General features: G+C 42.2%; 1 protein-coding gene across 12 annotated transcripts in view; it reads right to left on the bottom strand.

Moving 5' to 3' along the window:
- Positions 1-3,748: 3,748 nt before the first annotated feature.
- TSPAN4 (tetraspanin 4) overlaps positions 3,749-19,565 on the bottom strand; it is a 797,106-nt gene continuing 781,289 nt past the window's right edge. For all 12 annotated transcript variants that reach the window (XM_087950830.1, XM_087950829.1, XM_087950835.1 and 9 more), the window contains 4 exons: positions 18,936-19,037; positions 13,399-13,530; positions 9,367-9,450; positions 3,749-5,083 (listed from right to left, as the gene is read on the bottom strand). In XM_087950830.1, coding sequence (XP_087806956.1) covers positions 5,015-5,083; positions 9,367-9,450; positions 13,399-13,530; positions 18,936-19,037 — 387 coding nt within the window. In that variant the 3' untranslated portion in view covers positions 3,749-5,014. The remainder of the gene's footprint in view (positions 5,084-9,366; positions 9,451-13,398; positions 13,531-18,935; positions 19,038-19,565) is intronic.

Below are 19,565 nucleotides of genomic sequence, written 5' to 3'. Positions count from 1 at the left end.
AAAATTGCTTACTGTTGCTTATTCCTGCTCAATTATGTTCTGCCCTAAAAAAAAAAAAAAACACCAAAGAGGGATTTGAGTGACCGATTAATGAAGCATGAGTATACAGTAGTCTGTTTGTGTTAGCTACAGGTATCTAGTCTGATGGCTGGTGATGGTTTCCTAAATTTGTTTGGTTTCTATGTTGCAGGCAGCCAGGATTTGCTTTAGCACCAAGGTTTTTCCAACATGCATAAAGAGGAAGCTTCTGATAAACAAGTAATTCCTCATGGTATACAGCCTCTCATTTCAAAGTAAAGGGTCTCTATGTTGCATTCGGTCCTGTACACTTTCTTTTAACAGCTTTAAAGAAGAATGTCTAAGTATTTCATTATACAGCTATGTTCCTTGGATTTTCAGCACCTGTCTTTCTCATGACAATGTCCCGTGAACCAAGAACAGCATCCACTCTGGATAGTGTGATGATGATATATAGGCTTCCTATGAAGATATTTAAAGTTACTAACATGATGGTGTGGGTTTTTTTTTAAGTTAGGGTTACTCAATAGGGGTTGAATTGTTTATGTTGCCAGCGTGCAGAAGGGAGATTGGAATCCGTTGCTAGATATTTAGCTGAACTACAGCATCTCAAAAAGAGGTTCCCATTATTTACAAAAGCAAGAAAGTAGTCTTTCCATTAAAATTAATCTCCCGAAATACCGTCTTAGAAATCAAAGAGTGACCTTTCACATGTCATTAGTGATTTAAGCAGCTTATAAACTTAATAAATAATACAGTTAAATATGAAAACATTACTAGCTGGTTCAGTTTGGGTACTGAAAATAAAACCCCCAGCTTAGAATTATCTTGGCCTTCTAAACACAAAGATCCAGCAAGTGTGAAGCCTACCTTTCTTGTTGTGATCTTTGCAATGAATGGCCAGCATACACACAATAGACAGCAAGGCTATTTATCTAGTTTTCCAAGCTATGAAACACTTGTTACTGTTTGTTCTGTAAAATTCAGGAAGCTTTTGAGGTTATTGTTTAACTATTGAGTTTTGTTATTAGTTTCTACCTATGCCTACCTATCTCCTGCTCACTTCTGTGACTTAATTTCTCTGAGTAATTCTGCTGAGTCACCTATTTTTATTTGTATAAAGGGGTAGTGTACAGGAGTACTTTAATATTTTAAGAACTCATCTTTTACTTTTAGAACCTATATTTTATTCATATTGCCTTATTTTATGATCATGGTCTTCAGAGATGGCAATCTAAAAGCTGTCAGTAGGTGTGCTTGTAAAACAGTCAAAAGTAATGAGCAATGACAACTAACAGCAATGGAATTTCAAAGACACTCTTCATTGCTGTATAGCGGAAAGAATCAAAACCACAGAATAATTGGAAAATAACATGTATATTATTGCTTAAAGGCAAACTTGTCCATTGTATGCACATCTAACAGGACAAGAGGAATCAAAAGAGTCAACTGCAGGGTGGAATAGGAATTTCTATACATTTGCTATAACTGGGTACTGCTGGACTCTTCAACCATGTATGAATTTGGGTAAGCATTATGTTAATTGATAAACTCTAGAGCAGCATTTCTCAGTCTTGGCCACTTTATGTGGACTTCAGATATGTGGACTTCAGGTTCCAGAATCCCTCAGCCAACCATGCTGGCTGGCAGATTCTGGATGTTGAAGTCCAGACATCTTGACATTCCAAGGTTGAACAACACTGCTCTAGAGCAGGGGTGCCCAATCAGTGGTGCTATTCTACCAGTTCAGCCCAGTTCTGGCATACCGGTAGCACCAAAGATCAGTGGAGACCAAACCGGTTTGCTCCGACGATCTGCTGTTGGGCCCACCCACCCCATACCGGCTCCCATACTGAAAAATACTTTTGAAGCGTAGCTGCTTTGTGCGGCACAGCAGATTGCCACATGTCAGCTGTTGAAGCTACACGGAGAGTGGAGGATTGCAGGAAGTGAGTAGGGATGCCTCTGCACGTGCACAAAGTGTGTGTTTGGTGCGCGCAAGAAGCGCGCCCATCAAACACACCCACCAAACTAGTGATAAACTGCTTTGCAACCCACCACTGTGCCCAATCCCTGGGCTGCAGACCAGTACTGCTCCATGGACTGTAGGTATCAGACAGCACAACTGGAGGTGAGCAGCAGGTGAGTGAAACTGCATATGCATGGATCTACATCTGTGATGGCGAACCTATGGCATGCATGCCACAGGTGGCAGGCAGAGCCATTTGTGCCAGCATGCAAGCTGCAGGCAAACTTACCTCAATGCGCATGCGCATGTTTCACAGCTGATATTTTTGCCAGTTTGAGGCCTTTTTCGGCCTCCCAAAGGCTTGAGGAAGGCTTTGCATGCCTAAAACTAGCCCCGTTTTATCACTTCCTGTTTTTCTGAAAATACCAGAAGTGGCGAAACAGGGCTAGTTTTCGGCCTGCAAAGCCTGCAGCAACCTTCCTCAAGCCTCTGGGAGGCCGAAAAAGGCCTCAAATGGCAGAAAATCAGCTGTGAGGCACAGTGCAGATAAGGGGGCAGCGGGGGTGGGTGGGTGGTATTGCGCAGGCATGTGTAGGGGGCGTGGAGGGGGCACGCATTGCCTTCTGGGTGCTGGCACGTGAGTGCGTGTGTGCAAGCACACACACAATTTTTGGCACAGGAGCCCAAAAAGGTTAGCCACCACTGATCTAGGTTGTGTGCTCCTCACCCCACCCCACCCCCCAGTCCATAGAAAAATTGTCTTCCATGAAACCAGTCCCTGGTGCCAAACAGGTTGGGGACCACTTCTGTAGAGCATGGGCACCAGTTGGTCTAGGGATCAAATCTTAACCTATACTAGTTCTTTCTTGAATTACAGCCCTGAGGTAGTGCTTCTTTACAGAAAATGATGAGAATGTTCTAGATTTCCTATCATAGTCCAGATATTGTCACATTTCTTGTTTTTTCTTTGTATATTAAATGTTTGTATTGAAGCTATTTATACAGTTTATAAATGGATAATACTGTACCCTAAATTGGCTGCTTTGTCTTCAATCAAGTACGTGTCAGGTGTAAGATTGCCCCCCCCTCCCCATTGCATGGAATCATGAAACTTTAGTTTTTCAGAGGGACGTCTTAGTTAAGGGTGTTAGGTTTTACTGATATGGTTGGCCTTGATTTTATATGGTTGACTTTCTTTTTGAATTGTAAACTTTCATTCTTATATAGTTCAAAGATCTACGAATATTAAATAAGGGGAAAATGTCTTCCTTTTTTGGGAGGGGATGCTTTTGAGTCAGTTTTTTTTATTCCTAGTGGCTGCTTGAGCAAACCCTGCAGGTTTCTTCACAAGAATTCAGAAGTGGTTTCCCACGCCTGCTTCCTCGGTCTGAGACAGAGTGACTGGCCCAAAATCACCCAGCTGGCTTTGCACCTAAGGCAGGAGTAGAACTCTCTGTCTTCTGGTTTCTAGCCTGGTGCTTTAACCACTGCACCATCCTGCCTCATTAGCTTCCATTACTGGAAAAATAAACAACGATCAACTGTACATAAAAGGATGGAAAGAAAGGCAAGGGCTGAATTAAGATTCCTTTGGTTTTTTTTTTTTTTTTTGAGCAGAACTGAAGGGAAAGGAACTGTCTGAGTGGACTAACAATGTGTACACACTGACTTTAAACTCTACTTGGATGTTAAACTAGGCATTCTAAGTCTGGTCAATCTTCTGTCAGCATGCATGTATTAACAAACATATTAGTGTTCACCTACAATGATAATCCGCTCATTTTATTGATATATGATTTACTAAAGCAAGACAGATAACAGATGACCCATCAAGCAATCTTCATTGTTGAGATGGTGAGCAGATAATCCATGCTAGCCTTTCATTGGCCTATGGTTGTAAGCAGTGATGGGAATGTGCTTGAAAATCTTTACCTGCATGTTCTTCTGTGTATATTAATGCAGAGAAAATAAAAAAGGGAAATTAATGACTTTTTGGTTAGTGGGGAATTTTTTCAAACCTTCCAATTCCTTCTTGGAATAATATGTTCGTTTAAAAAGCAGCTACAAAGCATGTTTACAGCATGGGCTTTTCCCCCTAGTGAATCTATCCTATTTAAAGGTGAAAATATGACAAAGCAAATTAAGGAAAAGGCAAAGAGACGAAGGGGACAACAACAGGAAAAAAAAGGACATACTGGAACACCAAAACTGGAATGACACTTAAAAGAAAATCCAGAGGACAGTAACGGAAAGGTGATTACATATTCTCTGAAGAATAAATCTGATTGATGCAATTGCTTGTTTCTTAGTGGCCTAAATTTCTTCCCTAGGAGATCTTTCCATTTGACTCCATGGTCCTATGGAATACAAAGGAAGAGAAGACCGATGTGCTTTGCAGGCAGCTGCTAGAATTGTTGTTGTGTATCTATATGGATGTATTCGGACATTAGTACTTGAACGTTATTACACTGATTTCAAGAGTAAGAATTCCCATTCTGTTTACAGCCAGGTCTGATGGGACATCAAAACCCTTTCTTCACGCTTTCCCCAAAGACCTCTCATTCCGTGACACCATGTTGAGAGTCCAAAGCATGTCCCTGGGCCGAGGTGCTAAGCTGGCTAAAACCAAATGCTAAGACATGTCTGTCCCACATCCTCTCTATCATTTTGAGAAAGGGCTCCCTGTACTTTGAGGACTGATGAAATCGGGCTAGGCGGAACATTTCTATTTGTCAACAGCTTGAAGAGATTAAACTCCGCCTCAAACTAAGCCACAGTCTGTGCAAAAGGGAGCCGTTCCTTTCTTTGTTTTTCTTGCCATTTAGAGAGAAGAATTTATTTTGTCGGAGCAAGTCTTGAGTTCCACGATGATACCATTTTGAGTGGTGTGACAAAACTAGGGGGAATCCACAATTTTTCCATAGAGGATTATACAGTTTATTTTACATAGAAAAAATATGAAAACAGGATGGAGGGCCCTCTCGTTCGTCTTGTGGAGAGGTGGTTGATGGACCCTGAAGATGATGTTTATGCACAGTAGGTGTCTACCTTGACAACCTGACAATACATGGTCATTGCAAATGTCAGTCCAAGAATCTGTAGATACAAAAATCATTGTCAGCATTAAAACAGCATGCAACTTTCCCTTTGGTCTTTCATGATATATGCACAGTTGCATACTATGGTTCCAGAAGGATCCTGCATTTCCCATGCCACCCCAGGGTGTATATCAATTCTACATAACACAGTTCTGCATAATCAGCAGGGCATACTCAATTTGGGGCTGACCTAATGGAAAAGCCAAAGGAGAGTGATGAGATTTCTTCACAATCAAAAAGAAAAGGGAGGAAAGAAACCTGGATTGTAACTCAGTTGTAGCTTTATTCAATATTGATGGGGAAAAAATCTTTAGATTAGATAATTTGGGAGAGTCTCTCCTTTTGAACAGTATAATAGAGATGGAAGGAACCTTGGAGGTCTTCTTGTCCAACCCACTGATCAGGCAAGAAACCCTATACCAGAGGTCTCCAAACTTGGCAAGAGCTGGCTGGAGAATTCTGGGAGTTGAAGTCCACAAGTCTTAAACTTGACAAGTTTGGAGACCTCTACTCTATACTATTTCAGACCAATGGTTGTTCAATCTCTTCTTAAAAACCTCCAGTGTTGGAGCACCCACAATTTAAGAAACAAGATGTTCCACTGATTAATTGTTCTAACTGTCATCCCAAAGGTGCTTTTCTTAAAGGCAAGACATTTTGCTTCTCATCCAGCAAGCTTCTTTCGTTCTGACTGAATCAAGCTTCTTGGATGAGGAGTGAAACATCTTCAAGGAAATGAAAGAAAGTCCTGTTGCCTTTAGGAAAAGCACCTTTGGGACAACCATGACCTGGATGATTGAGAATCTCCATAAATATTTGTTCTGTCAGGAAATTATTCCTTAATTCCAGGATGCTTCTCTCCTTGATTAGTTGCCATCTACTTTTATCTTGCTTGACTGTCTATGCCAGGGCGGGCAAACTACGGCCCGCGGGCCACATCCGGCCCATTGGTCTGTCCAATGCGGCCCGCCCCTGAAAAAAAATCGCTGCCATTGGTCTGTCCAATCCGCCCACCCTGAAAAAAATCGCTGGGCGTGGCATATTGCCCTGTGCCGCGTGGCCCCAAAGCTGCAAAACAGTGCGGAGCGATCTAGGGGTAGGAAAGAAAAGAAATTTGCAAAGGCCTCGGCTGGGAGTTCGAAATCACCTTCAAGTGCGACCTCTCCGAAGGTGAATCCCGCCGATCCCCTTTTTTTCCGGGGCTTCCAGGCTTAAACTTTGCAAAGGCAAAGCTTGCAGGCTGGAGCGTCTTCCCGCCGAGGAGCGGGAAGGGTTCCACCCGCGGGCGGGCGGGCTGCTTGGAGCCACCAAAAGCTAGGCCGCTGCTGGTGGAGCCTTGCCCTGCCTTGGTGCCCCGTTTCCCGGCTCGGCGGTCCTGCTCGGGCGGCACTTTAAAAGCCTGCTCGCAGCACCCGAGCAACTTCCCAGCAACTTTCCGCTTCGTTTAACTCGCGGGCGCTGCGCCTGGCCCCAGCAGGCGGAGGGGAAGCCCGGCGGGCGGGCGGGCAGGCGGGCTGCTTGGAGGAGGTGACCCGGCGGCGCTCCGGCTTCCCCTCCGCCGTGCGGCTCGGGGCCAGGCGTGAGCGCCCGCGGTTAACGAAGGGAAAGTGCTGGGAAGTTGCTCGGTTTCCGAGGCTTCCAGGGCTTTGCAAAGGCAAAGTTTGCAGGCTGGAGCGTCTTCCGCCGAGGCGGGAAGGGTTCCAGCAGGCGGGGCGGCTGCTTGGAGCAGGCTGCCGTGCGGCTCGGGGCGAGCGCGAGCGCCCGCAAGTTAAAACGAAGCCGAAAGTTGCTGGGAAGTTGCTCGGGTTTCGGAGCTTCCAGGGCTTTGCAAAGGCAAAGTTTGCAGGCTGGAGCGTCTTCCCGCTGAGGAGCGGGAAGGGTTCCGCCCGGTGGGCGGGAGGGCTGCTTAAACTTTGCTCGGGCGGCACTTTAAAGCCTGCTCCCAGCACCCGAGCAACTTCCCAGCAACTTTTAACTCGCGGGCGCTTGCGCCGCCCGAGCCGCACGGCAGCCCGCTCCAAGCAGCCCGCCCCGCCTCGCCGGGGGAACCCTTCCCGCCCTCGGCGGGAAGACGCTCCCGCCTGCAAAGTTTGCCTTTGCAAAGCCCTGGAAGCCCGAAACCCGAGCAACTTCCCAGCAACTTTCGGCTTCCTTTTAACTCGCGGGCGCTCGTGCCTGGCCCCAAGCCGCGTGGCGGAGGGGAAGCCTGGCGGGCGGATGGGCGGACTGCTTGGAGGAGGCTCCGGGCTTCCCCTCCGCCAGGCACGAGCGCCTGCGAGTTAAAAGGAAGCCGAAAGTTGCTGGGAAGTTGCTTGGTTTCCAGGGCTTCCAGGCTTAAACTTTGCAAAGGCAAAGTTTGCAGGCTGGAGCGTCTTCCCGCCGAGGAGCAGGAAGGGTTCACCCGGCGGTGGGCGGGCTGCTTAAACTTCCCAGCAACTTTCGGCTTCCTTTTAACTCGCGGGCGCTCGTGCCTGGCCCGAGCCGTGTGGCAGAGGGAAGCCCGGTGGGCGGGCAGGCTGCTTGGAGGAGGCGACCCGGCGGTGCTCCGGCAGCAGCAACAGGCAGTTTCGCCTGGGCTCCGCTCAGGTGTCCGGCTGGGGCTGTCAGGAGTTGCTACCGCCCGGCGCAGCTCCGTGCGGCTCAGTCCCGCGTTGCCTTGGGAAGGAAAAGGCAAAACCAGGAGCCGCTGAGCCTGAGCCTCCGGTGCCGCTGCTCCGTTGCAAAGCACCGCCGCGGCTCTTCCTTTTTGCCTTTCCTTCCCGAGGCAACGCGGGACTGGAGCTGCGCTGAGCTGCGCCGGCGGTAGCAACTCCTGACTCAGGGGCCTCCGAGGGGAGGGGAAGGAGGAGAAGAGGGGGGAAGGGTGGGGGCGATTCCCAAAAATCTTGTGCTGACCCGGCCCGTCTGTCAAATTTTAAGTCAATGCGCCCCCGAGCCAAAAAGTTTGCCCACCCCTGGTCTATGCCATTATTTTGCTTGGGTGTTCTGCTTCCTCGTGGACTTTCTGCCCAGGGAAAAGAGTATTTTGGAGACAACAGTTAGTCAGGCTAGGTGTTTACTCCATCTGTAGGCATTGCCAAAGGACATCTGAAACCTCCATAATCTGTCTGCCAAACTTTCTCCTCAGTCTTTTGCCCATGTACAGAAGAAGTAAGGGCTTGTGCTACATGGCCTGTCCTTCTCTTTACGTTGCTCTGTGTAAAGTTATGTGTGTCCATTATGGCTTTTAGGCTTGTTCTTGTGTGAGTACTGTAAATAATTTGCACAAGACTGTATGCTACCAAACGGCTGATGTACAGTAGCTGAGATATCCCGAGAACTGAAATTTTCTGAAGCATGTTATGGAACTCTAACAGAGAATGGCTAGCTCTGTATCTAATTTTCATTTTCTACTATTTACTGGGGAAACCATGACAAATAATCAGGTATAAAAATAACAGAGGATTACAAAGTAGAAATGTATTTTATCTACTCTAATTCTGGAGAGTTGGGCATAGTTAAACCCACTGGTTTCAACAGGATTAGCCTCCTTAATTCTGTATTAAATTGTGACATTAATTTGGAGAGTGGGGAAAATCCTACAACCCTTCAGGATTAATTCTAAATGGTGATGACAAGTTTAAATAGCTGGGGTGTAAGTTAACAACATATTTGCCTGTTTTGGCTCAAATGTGGTACAACATAAGTGGTTTTAATCCCAGTTCTTGTTTGTTAATTTTAAGCAGCTTTATACTGTTCTTAGGATCTCAAAACAACTTTCTCAGGATTGGAGGAAAAGATTTAAAGTGTAAGAGGCAGTGAAGTGATCAAGTAAAATATGCTAATTATTGGACAGCGCTGCTTTCAAATAAAAATTCATTATGAGGGATCTCTTGCTGTTTAGGCTAAGGCACAATAAGTCAATTACTATTCCCCATTAACTTAAGCTCTACCAACTTTATGTAGAAACCATTGCTATTTAATATCAGCAGATACTCTAATTAAACCAAGGAAGGATCATTAAACACCCAGGACTTGTTGATGTTTGCACGTTTGCACATAAGTAGGAATAAACAAAACAGTATTCAACATAAAGAAGACAACTTTTCTTTAGATCAATCTTCTTGCTGTTCTGATATAATCCCGAACCAATTTATCAACAAATAAATTCAATGGAATTTCCTTTGGAGAAAGATTTATAGGATTTTGCTATTAATACCAGGTTATATTTGTGAAAGATAAACTGAGATGCAGTTAAATCCTTCACGGTGGTAAAACAAACAGAAAGCACACAGGAAATACCTGAACCAATGCTGTGCACAATCCAAAAATTCCGACTGCTAACAGGTTCTCCTGAAGCCATAATTTCACTGTTTCGTAGCAAGGCTAGAGAGAGGGGAAAAAACATTATGCTATAAGGAAGCCAATGGCCTAAGGAGAACCTACAACTCATATCAAACTTGGTAATCGGCAGTGTCAATTTAAGCTTTCCAGTGGAGATGAAAAGCATCTCTGGGGACTTTCTTGCAATGAAATATGTCTTTAAAGGCCTAGAAAAACTGTACAACTGAAGATCAAGTGGATACTCTGTGCAAGATTCATGAACAAAAAACAAAAAGAAGAAGAAGAAGAAGAAGAACAATGTCTGCTTCTCATGTATGCCCTACAAATCAGACTGCTGTGTTTCTAAACCGAATAGTAAATCTCAGTGCTTTAAACAGAAATGCTGGGCAAGAATGTGAGAAGGCAATTATAGACCAATTATTGCTTAAACAAATCATCACCCAAATACTTCACCTTGCTTTCTGGCAACCACAAAGTAACCAGATGACATTACATTTGTTTTAACATGTTAGTCCCAGTGTCAGTATGTCAAATTTTAGCACTGATAATTTCCTAGGAGGATTTGCTGGCCCGACTCATAAAGACAAGAGGTTTTAAAATAACAATTGAATCAACGGTAGGATTTACTTTTAGTTTTGATACATTCCCGTAACAGATCACCTTGGACTTATTTTTCGGCATAACTTTTTGAGTATGCTCACGAAGGGTTTTGGTTGAACTTGAGTCTGTGACCCCAATACTCTATCTACACTCTGGTAACTTCCTGTATACCTAGGTGGATTCCAGAGTACTTTCTGAATGCAGGAATGCAGAAATATACTTTCCCCCCCTGCTGTACAAAACCTGTAAGTACTGATTATTTCCTCAGAACTGTTTTCCCAGAGATGATTGGTGTCTGCTGTGACAACAGGCCAGTTGATGTCAGCCACCACTGTAGACCTAATGTTGCATATACAATCTCCTGAACTGGCAACACAAAAGTAGGCAGTCCTGTCTTATACTGTGAAGTCTTGTCTTCTTGTTTCCTGGTCTCATACTGAGCACATTCTGCGAGATGCTAAAGTTTGCTCCTAAGATTCACAGAATGGGATTCTGTCTCAATGCTGCAGTTCTCTGGAACTTTTATACACAGACACCCACTACAAGGGTGTCAAACTGGAGGCCCATGGGCCGTATGCATCATGCGTGGCCACACCCACCCCAGCTCCGCAAATGGGAAAAACGTCACGTGAAGGCAACATGATGCGGCGAGTTTGACACCCGGGTACTAGTAGGAAGGAACCTCTATTCCGAAACAATACTTGAAGATTGTTGGATGTGAAAAGGAAAAGCATAATCAGAAAAAAAAAATGCCACTCCTTTCTCTGCAGAACCTTTGGTTCCAGTGAAAGTGGCCTTTTTATTTTATGAAATTACATGGCTGGTGGCTAAATAAACAATAGAGCAAGCCAAGACTTTTAAATATCTGGGGATTGTTTTCTCTGCTATGTATGGGCCACTGAAAATACTCTGCCAATTATGTTACCGTAAACATACACAAAAAAATCCCCATCATTGGTTTTATCATCTTTCTACTTCTTCAAAGGACCTCACCATATACCCGGAGCAATTAAAGCCTTGGTGGGCAAGATCTGAACCCAGCTCCTGTTTAGAGTTCAGTTGGGCCCCTACAGGTCATTCCTTTCTCTTTAAGGAGTTCCATCCAGCTCCCTGAAATCAATTTTTTCAGCTACCCCACTGTGTTCTGAACATGGTGGTTTGCTGTGAAATTGGTCTTCTTAAAATATTCATTTTCTCCTATTGGCTTAAGATCTCTTTTATTAGTTGGCTTGGTCCTTCTGATTATGACTGATCACTTTTAATCTTCCTAGTGCTAGGCAACACATGACAGATTGCAAATTTATGGCTTTTTATGGCCAGCCATCACTCTAGCCATGGGCTATGAACATACACTACCTGTTCTTAAATAATGGACCATTGATTTAAAACTGCAAGCAATGTATGAGTTCTACCTAGAAATATCTTCCTAAGTTACTGAACATTTGCCCCAACTAGCCGGATATCTTAGTCACATAATGACTCTAAAATTTAGAAGGGCCTTCACCAATAACTTTTGCCTTTTTTATCCTAAATAATTAATATTTTCTTCTTTTATTTGCTGGTGAATTACCAAATAAAATTTTGTTATTTAATGGAGTAGCTACTCAGCATTCTGGTCTACATAAAAAGAGTACTTTAATTTTTACAACAATCAATATTCAGCAAATATTGTTTTGAAAGAAACAACTGCAAGGAGTTCACTATTAGGTTACTTCTGCAGTATATTCACCACTACCATTTAAGATGGCTGCTAGTTGTCATAGTGATTCAACTTATTTTCAGCGATCATAGAACATTTAGACAGGCACTCTCATTTTGCCTTTCCTATCAAAGATACTTCAGAATAACCTTGTTCATACATCAACTTGGCACCGAGCTGAGGAAAAGGGGAAGTTTCAAAAAAATACCCCTGGTTCATGTAGGCCCTCATGTCCAACCTCCTGCTAATATTTTCAGCAATTGAAAAATAATAATCGGCATGTCCCAAAGGTGTTTTACCAAAAGGCAACGTTTGTTTTTCGTTTTGAAAAAGCGCCTTTGGGACAACCATGACCTGGATGACAGAGAATCTCCATAGACAATAGTCTGCATGCATACATGTAGTGAAAGAAGCCACTTAGGGAAAAACAAAGTAGAAAAAAAGACCACAAGGGCAAAATAAAGATTTTATAAGCTCTTCCTGTGCTCCCAAAAGTGCTTTCTTTCAAAAGGCAACTGGACTTTGTTTTTTTTTCTTTCTTTTTTCTTCTCATCCAAGAAGCTTCTTCAGCTGTTCTTCAGTTCAGAGCTGAAGAAGCTTCTTGGATAAGAAATGAAATGTCTTCAAGGAAAAAACCAAGTCCTGTTGCCTTTTTACAAAAGCACCTTTGGGACAACCATTACCTGGATGTCTGAGAATCTTCATAAACTTATCCCTGTTCTCTGCTTCAGGTGAACCACCACTTCAATTTACCTTTCCCCAGAGGTGGGATCCGACAGGTTTAACTACCGGTTCGGTGATTTACAATGTGCTTCCCTGCATTCTGCGTGCGTGTGTAAATATTCATCAGCTTGCTGCCTGGACAGCTGAGCAGCGCTGCGTGCAGGGAAGCAGCGTTTGAAAAAGCACTTTTTTCCTGCTTTTTCAACCATACCTGTGCCCCTACAGCTGAGGTTGAAAAAGCAGAAAATAAAGGTCAGGTAAGAGTCCAGGCGGGCGGGTGGGCCAAAACAGCAGCAGACATAGAACCGGTTCTATGTCTGCTGCTCTTCAGAACTGGTTCTACAGAGCCGGACAGAACCGATAGAATCCCACCCCTGCCTTTCCCTCTTTCTTTTCCAATCTATGTGCCTCTCTCCCCCTTTGACTCCTGCACCATATTCCATATCTCCTTTTGCTCCTTGCTGTGTTTTTATTCCCTACTTGATTCCTTTTGCTCCTCGTGATATTCCGCTTCCTCTGTCTTACATTTGCATGCAAATTTGTATAGGACTATGTTTTCAAGTGTATTGTCTGTTTACGTTTGACTTAATAAAAATTGTCCTCCCCATTTTACCTTTACCTGCCTGCTTTGGAAGTGTTTCCCTCTATGTGCCTGTCACAAGCATGTGCAACTTTCAAATTACTAGAAGTTGCCTTGACTCACGTTCCTGAGTTCTGTGTTTTTACTTCTCCTACTGACATTTAAAGGTGAACTACTTATTAGGGCTCTTCTCCTCTTGGTTGGTTGTCTGAGAAGTATGCCAAATTAGGATGAATAAGTCAGAATAGTCTTCCTGATAGATGTTTAGTCACCCTTAAAGATGGGCACAACAGCATGTAGCAAATAGGCAAAGCAACAACATTTTACTTTCACTAGTGGAGTCTAAAAATTCTAGTCTTCTGAGTTGATTCATGATTTAAATACTCACAGCTTTCCACCAGGTCCCTGGGGAATGAAGACCACAGTTTTCACTGAATTCCAAGCAGCATGAATCTGGCACCCGTGTGGTATTGTACACTTCAAACCAGTCAGTGTAGTTGGAGACGCCACAGCATCTGAACTGGAGGGGAATAAGAGAATTATAAGTCACCTTAGTCAAGAGGCCTATTTAAGGATCAGGTTCAGTGGGCCCAGCATGCCAGAACACCTCTGGACTGCACATCTGGAAAGAGGAAGTATTATACCTTGTATTAAAATTTATTCATTTCTGAATAAAACATTTATGTAAATTTCTCCAGATTTAGCTCACTTACCTGAGAAATTTAAGAGTCTCTCAAAACTATTACAAGCAGTTGTCCCTTAATGACTCTAATTGGGACTTGAATTTCCATCACTAAGTGAAGTGGTCATTAGGTGAAACATCACATGAGTACTCTGATGAGTGAGGGCAGTTCTGATAGTCTTGGTTGTGGCCATTAGGCCAGAACCACACTGTTGTTAGTCAAGGATTTCACATTTTTCCTGCCCTATTGCATTTACCTCCACTTCAACTCCTCCCAATCTCCTATTTCCCTATCTCTGTTCTTTTGGTCACCCTTACTCTGGTCTGCAATCTCACAGTGGTGGGATTCAAAATTTTTTACTACTGGTTCTGTGGGCGTGGTTTAGTGGGCATGGCAGGGAAAGGATACCCTAAAATCTCCAATCAGAGGTGGTATTTGCCGGTTCTCTGAACTACTCAAAATTTCCACTACCTGTTCTCCAGAACTGGTCAGAACTTGCTGAATACCACCTCTGCAACCTCAGCTCCTTGCACTCCATTGCCCCTGCCATCCAATGGCATCCCCAGGTGACTTTTGCCAACCTCTTCCTCCTGCTGCTGATGAGGTGGCCCTTCATGAGCTGGTCATGTGCAGCCTTGGGCGGACCTCACAAATGGCCAGGTTGGGAAGCAGATGGTAAAAGTCAGCTGGGGCCAGTGAGAAGGGTGTTGGGATGGCGGAGTGCAGGGCTGTGAGGCTGCAGGTCAGGGCAGCAACGGTAGAGTGCAGGGAAGCCAAATGGGCAAAGATGGGAAGGATACAAGTGGGTAGGGATTTAAATGTAGCCTGCAGTCGTAATTGAGAGCAGGCTAACAAGCTCTTGAATTTTGATCACATAATTGTGGAGATGTGGTAACAGCTGTAAATACAAGGAGTGGTTGTAAACTTTCAGTACCATTGTAACTTCAAACAGCTACTAAAGAAACGTCATAAGTGAGGACCACCTGTATTGGTGACTCAGTTTCCTTGTTATATCAGAGTAGAGAGCCCAGGCACTTCAGAGACTCCATGTCTCTTTACATCCACTGTACTATCAGAACATCCAAGGGATAACTATTGTGTAAGTGGAAGATCACTTTGTTTCCAGATAATCCTATACCCTTTAAGACATTCCATTAGGGTACAATATGTAGGGGAGAGAAAAAGAGTAAAAAAATGGCCTTGAGTTAATCACCATATTTCTATTCATTCTGAAATGCTCCTAACCAATAGTTCTCAACCTGTGCTCTGTCACAGAGTGGGGGGCATGAAGGCTTGAAGAAATGTTATGATTTAAATATTGAATTAAGTCTTGAGGTCCATGGCCCTGAACCATGGCCACAAAAGGTATTTAAAGGGGGTTCATGGTGGAGAATAGGTTGAGAACCACTGCTTGTTCCAAACATGCTTTGGAAAGTTGCTGAATGAAGTAGATGTCTTGTCCTATCTTTGGACAACAGAACAGCAAAAGAACTAATCTTCAATCATGTGGAAACTAAAGAAAACATTTTTTATCAAGTTCCATGCATTTTACAATACAAGTGAAGAGGACTAGAATTACATCAAGGAGGGGAGGGAAGCTAAAAAAAAATGTCCACTGTTCCTTCTTCATGGGACTTAAAAGAGAAAAGAAAAACTCAACTCAGAAAATTGTTTGTCATAAGACATGATATTATCAGCAATACAGTTGTATTATGTTTCAAGTATGTTATTACCATCAAAAAATAAAATAAAATCGGGTTACACCAATGACTATTTTATTAGATGAGATGTAAACAGTGGTGGAATTCAAAATTATTTACTACCGGTTCTGTGGGCATGGCTTTGTGGGCATGGCAGGGGAAGGATACTGTAAATTCCCCATTCCCTCCCCACCCCACTAACCTGCATTCCAGCTCCGTTCTCCTGTGCAGGGCAACAAAAGGAGATCCAGCTGATCAGCTGGGACTCGGGAGGCAGAGAATAGATGAGTGTGGGGCCAATCAGAGGTTGTATTTGCCAGTTCTCCAAACTACTCAAAATTTCTGCTACCCGTTCTCCAGAACTGGTCAGAACCTGCCGAATACCACCTCTGGATGTAAAGATGAGTGGCTTCAAATTTATATATTCTCTATTTTGAAATTGCCTTTGACTTTGTCATGATCTGGGAACTGAGACTGAAGGCAGCCACATTTTCCAAATATCAGAGTGTTAAATGTTGATTTACTTCCAGTGTAGCAGTTCAGCATCTGGATGTGAACCTTAGTTTTCAAGAAAGAGAGCTTTATGTAGATTGTTTTAGGAGTCCAAGATCCTTTGGTGGACTGCAAAGCTGAAAAAAAGAACTCATCGCTTTCAGTTATGCCAACCAGATAGCATTTAATTAATGAGCAGCATCCACTGAATGTGAGTTTATTTATTTATTTAATACGTTTTTACAGTTACCCATCTCATACACATGACTCTGGGCAGCTAACAATTGTTGTATTATTGAGTTGTGGGATAACTCTCTAGTTCAGTTCTGTAATTCTCAAATTATTAAAATGATTGTTTTAATTGTCTACTTGCACATGAATCTACATGCATTTGGCAAATTAGCATTCTGTATTGTTCCAAATTGTCCAATTTGCTTTTGCCTTTAAGGAAGGCTGAGAAAAATGAGGAAACTGTGAAGTTCCTGTGTTATTTTTTTGTTTCACGCTTTTAGAGTTCCTTGCCTGTTGTCCAAATGCAAGTAGATTTCTTAATGTACAAAACTATGCCCTCCAACCTTTCTGAAGCGACTACAGTCAAAGCCCCTGCAGTCTTTTATTGTCAAATATTGCCTGAAGCAAGTTGCCCATGGCAGAAGTGACTAAGGGGGATAACTGAGAAAAATAGTAGCTCTTTGATCCTGCCTCCAAGTACACTTCAAAATAGATGGGAAATTTGATTCTTTTCTCTGTACAGATGCCAAGGCGGTTATGTTATTTATTAACTGCTGAAGTCAAGTCTCATAATGAATGGATTCTGAACATGAATATTTGTGGTTCATAACCCTAGCCTGAAAATAGGTAAGTTATCATGAGGTATCTGCAATTCTTCTCCAGTTCAAAATTTTAACTGAGCAGGAGATGGGAGAAAATTGACAGTATAGTGGGATTCTTTAAATTAACTTTTGTAGCTTTGTTGTTTTGTTTATTCAAATAAAAATATTGGGAACAGAAAAAAAAAGTGTACTAATTTACATTCCAATATAAACAATTGTATGCAATCATATTAGTCATACAAGAAAAGAAAAAAGAAACATAGAATACCAAATATTGGGATTAGTTATATTTAGTTCCTAATTATTTTTCAGACATAAATATTTAGAAAAGCAACATACAGAGAAACTGTGAGTTGGGAAACTTAGATTTTATCTGCTCATTGGAATGAAGTCTTCTACCTCATGGTTGGGGGAAACTTTCTGCATTTACAACAGGAGATGCAACAGAACCAATATTTCAAAACTGAAATCTAATTGTGCTGTTGAATAATCTAATTCTATCAACAAATCAAAGCATCCATATTATGATAATATACTTGAAATACAATATAACACATTCTATTTCCCCCCGAGTCCTGGTAAGCAGGTCACTACTCTTCTGTGCCCTCATGTTTTTTTCTATCTTGGTATTCATAAAATTAATGCCACCTTCTATTTGTGCAAAGTAACATGTTACAGCAATTTGGAATTGAGAATGTGCATCCATACAAATGTGAGAGGCATTTGAACAGACAATGTAGCTTCTTCAACTGGAAAGAGAACAAATTATTGGGATTGTGATTAACCATTCCCATTATGCAGATTACACAAAAACAGTATTAAACAGAGTGATGAACTGTATGAAAACTTGAACAATTTTAAATACCAGTGGAGAATACAGGCTAATTCAGGTGACCTGAAATATAGCTGCAATAATAGGACTATTTAATTTTTTTATCAACAGAAAGAAATTGAGATGCTTCATGTACATATAGATGACTAAATCTAAAATTAAAATGGACAGATCACTGCTTTTAAGAGAACAACCAAAGAGGTGCTGTTGTATAATCAATATAACTTTTATTTTGTTTACTGAAAACTGTGCAGGATAACATTTCAAGAGTTTTAGAATCCTCGGTAAGAATTTTGTATCTCTGCAAAAAACATAATTTTAGATCCTATACTCCAATCAAGCTTGCAGCATTCCCCAAGCATATTAGTACCTATACAATTCCTGCCATTCTATCAAGCCATTATTAACTTTATTGTAAAAAAATATTCCAGTGAGAACAAATGGTATGTCAATTCTGGAGCCAGGACAAGGGCGAGGTTAACCACAAGACTAAAATGGTCTCAACATCAAATATATATCAAACTCTCAAACTGTTAAAGTTCATTCTTCTGACTTCCAGAGTTGGCTAATCAATGAAATATTTGGGATTCATCTGTATGCATTTGTATATGCACATATTTCACAGGTGTCAAACTCACTGCATCACAGTGCCATGTTTCATGACATTTTTTTTCCATTCGTGGACTGCAAGAGGGCCACCAGTTTGACACACCTGATATATATATATATATATATATATATATATATATATATATATATATATATATATATATATATATATATATATATATATTTGTGTGTGTGTGTGTGTGTGTGCGTATGTTCTTTGTATAAAATGGAAAGCTGATTAAAAAGTACAACCCTGATCTCATGTTCTTGTATTCTCAAATGTATAGCTAGAACAACTATGTTCCTTCTCTTGATTGCTGACTTATTCAATAGTGCCTTGGATGCAAAAGAGGAAAGAAAGAGGACTGAAGAAAAGAACTTGTGAACTTCTTTGTCTCATTTTCTCTCCTATCACTAATGTTATAGCATGATGATTGAAATGTGGCATCTCCTGTGTTCTGTAATTCCTTGTGGGATTTCCTATGTATTTTGTCTATCTGCGTGTATGCTTCTCTGCATACTGATGAGCACCAAAGCATCAAATTAAACCCTTATCTGTAGATTCCAAAGTAGGCTGGGGAAAGATCCGTTAAACATCAGGGCCTTGATTCCAGGTCAGGTACAGTGCAGTGGTATTTGCTTTTATTTTAAGGCAAACGCTTATAGAAATCCAAATTAAATTATTTTCATTGGAAATTTGAAGCCAGGCAAATGAGTGTGTAGGTTTAGCGCCCGCTGTTGTTAAGGGAAAGAACAATGAAGAAGTACAAGCTTACATCTGTTTGTATGATGCTCCATGCATTAGTTAAACCAATATTTCCATCAGTTCCGTACAAATGAAGGCCTTTCTTCAAGTCCCGCTGAGCATACTTATCGATCTGAAAATAAAGCAAATACAGTGATAGACAGATATATCTATATATGCATCCAAGATGACGAACTCTGTGAAATAGCACTTTTGGATTGAAGAGCCATGGCAACAGTGGAACTGCAAGTATGACATATTAAAAAATACAACATGCAGGTAGTCCTTGACTTACAGCCATTCATTGACAGAGTGTTCAAAGTTACAACTGACAAAAGTGACTTATGACCAGTTTTCACCCTTATAACCATTGCAGTGATCAAAATTCAGGCAATACCACTCTATAAAGCCTTAGTAAAACCACACCTAAAATACCGCATCCAGTTTTGGTCTCCACATTATACAAAAGATGTTGAGACCTAGAAAAAGTGCAGAGAAGAGTAACCAGGATGATTAGGGAACTAGAGACTAAGGCATATAAAGAACGGTTACAGGAACTGGGCATGGCTAGTCTAGTGAAGAGAAGGACCAGGGGAGACATGATAGCAGTCTTCCAATATTTGAGGGGCTGCCACAGAGAGGAAGGGGTCAAGCTATTTTC

This window comes from Notechis scutatus, chromosome 1, assembly GCF_049901735.1.
Source record: "Notechis scutatus isolate UNSWTSFEM ecotype Mainland chromosome 1, rNotScu1.2, whole genome shotgun sequence".
Classification (NCBI taxonomy): Eukaryota; Metazoa; Chordata; class Lepidosauria; order Squamata; family Elapidae; genus Notechis; species Notechis scutatus.
Note: the sequence above shows the minus strand (reverse complement) of the source record. Positions and strands in the feature narration are given on the sequence as shown.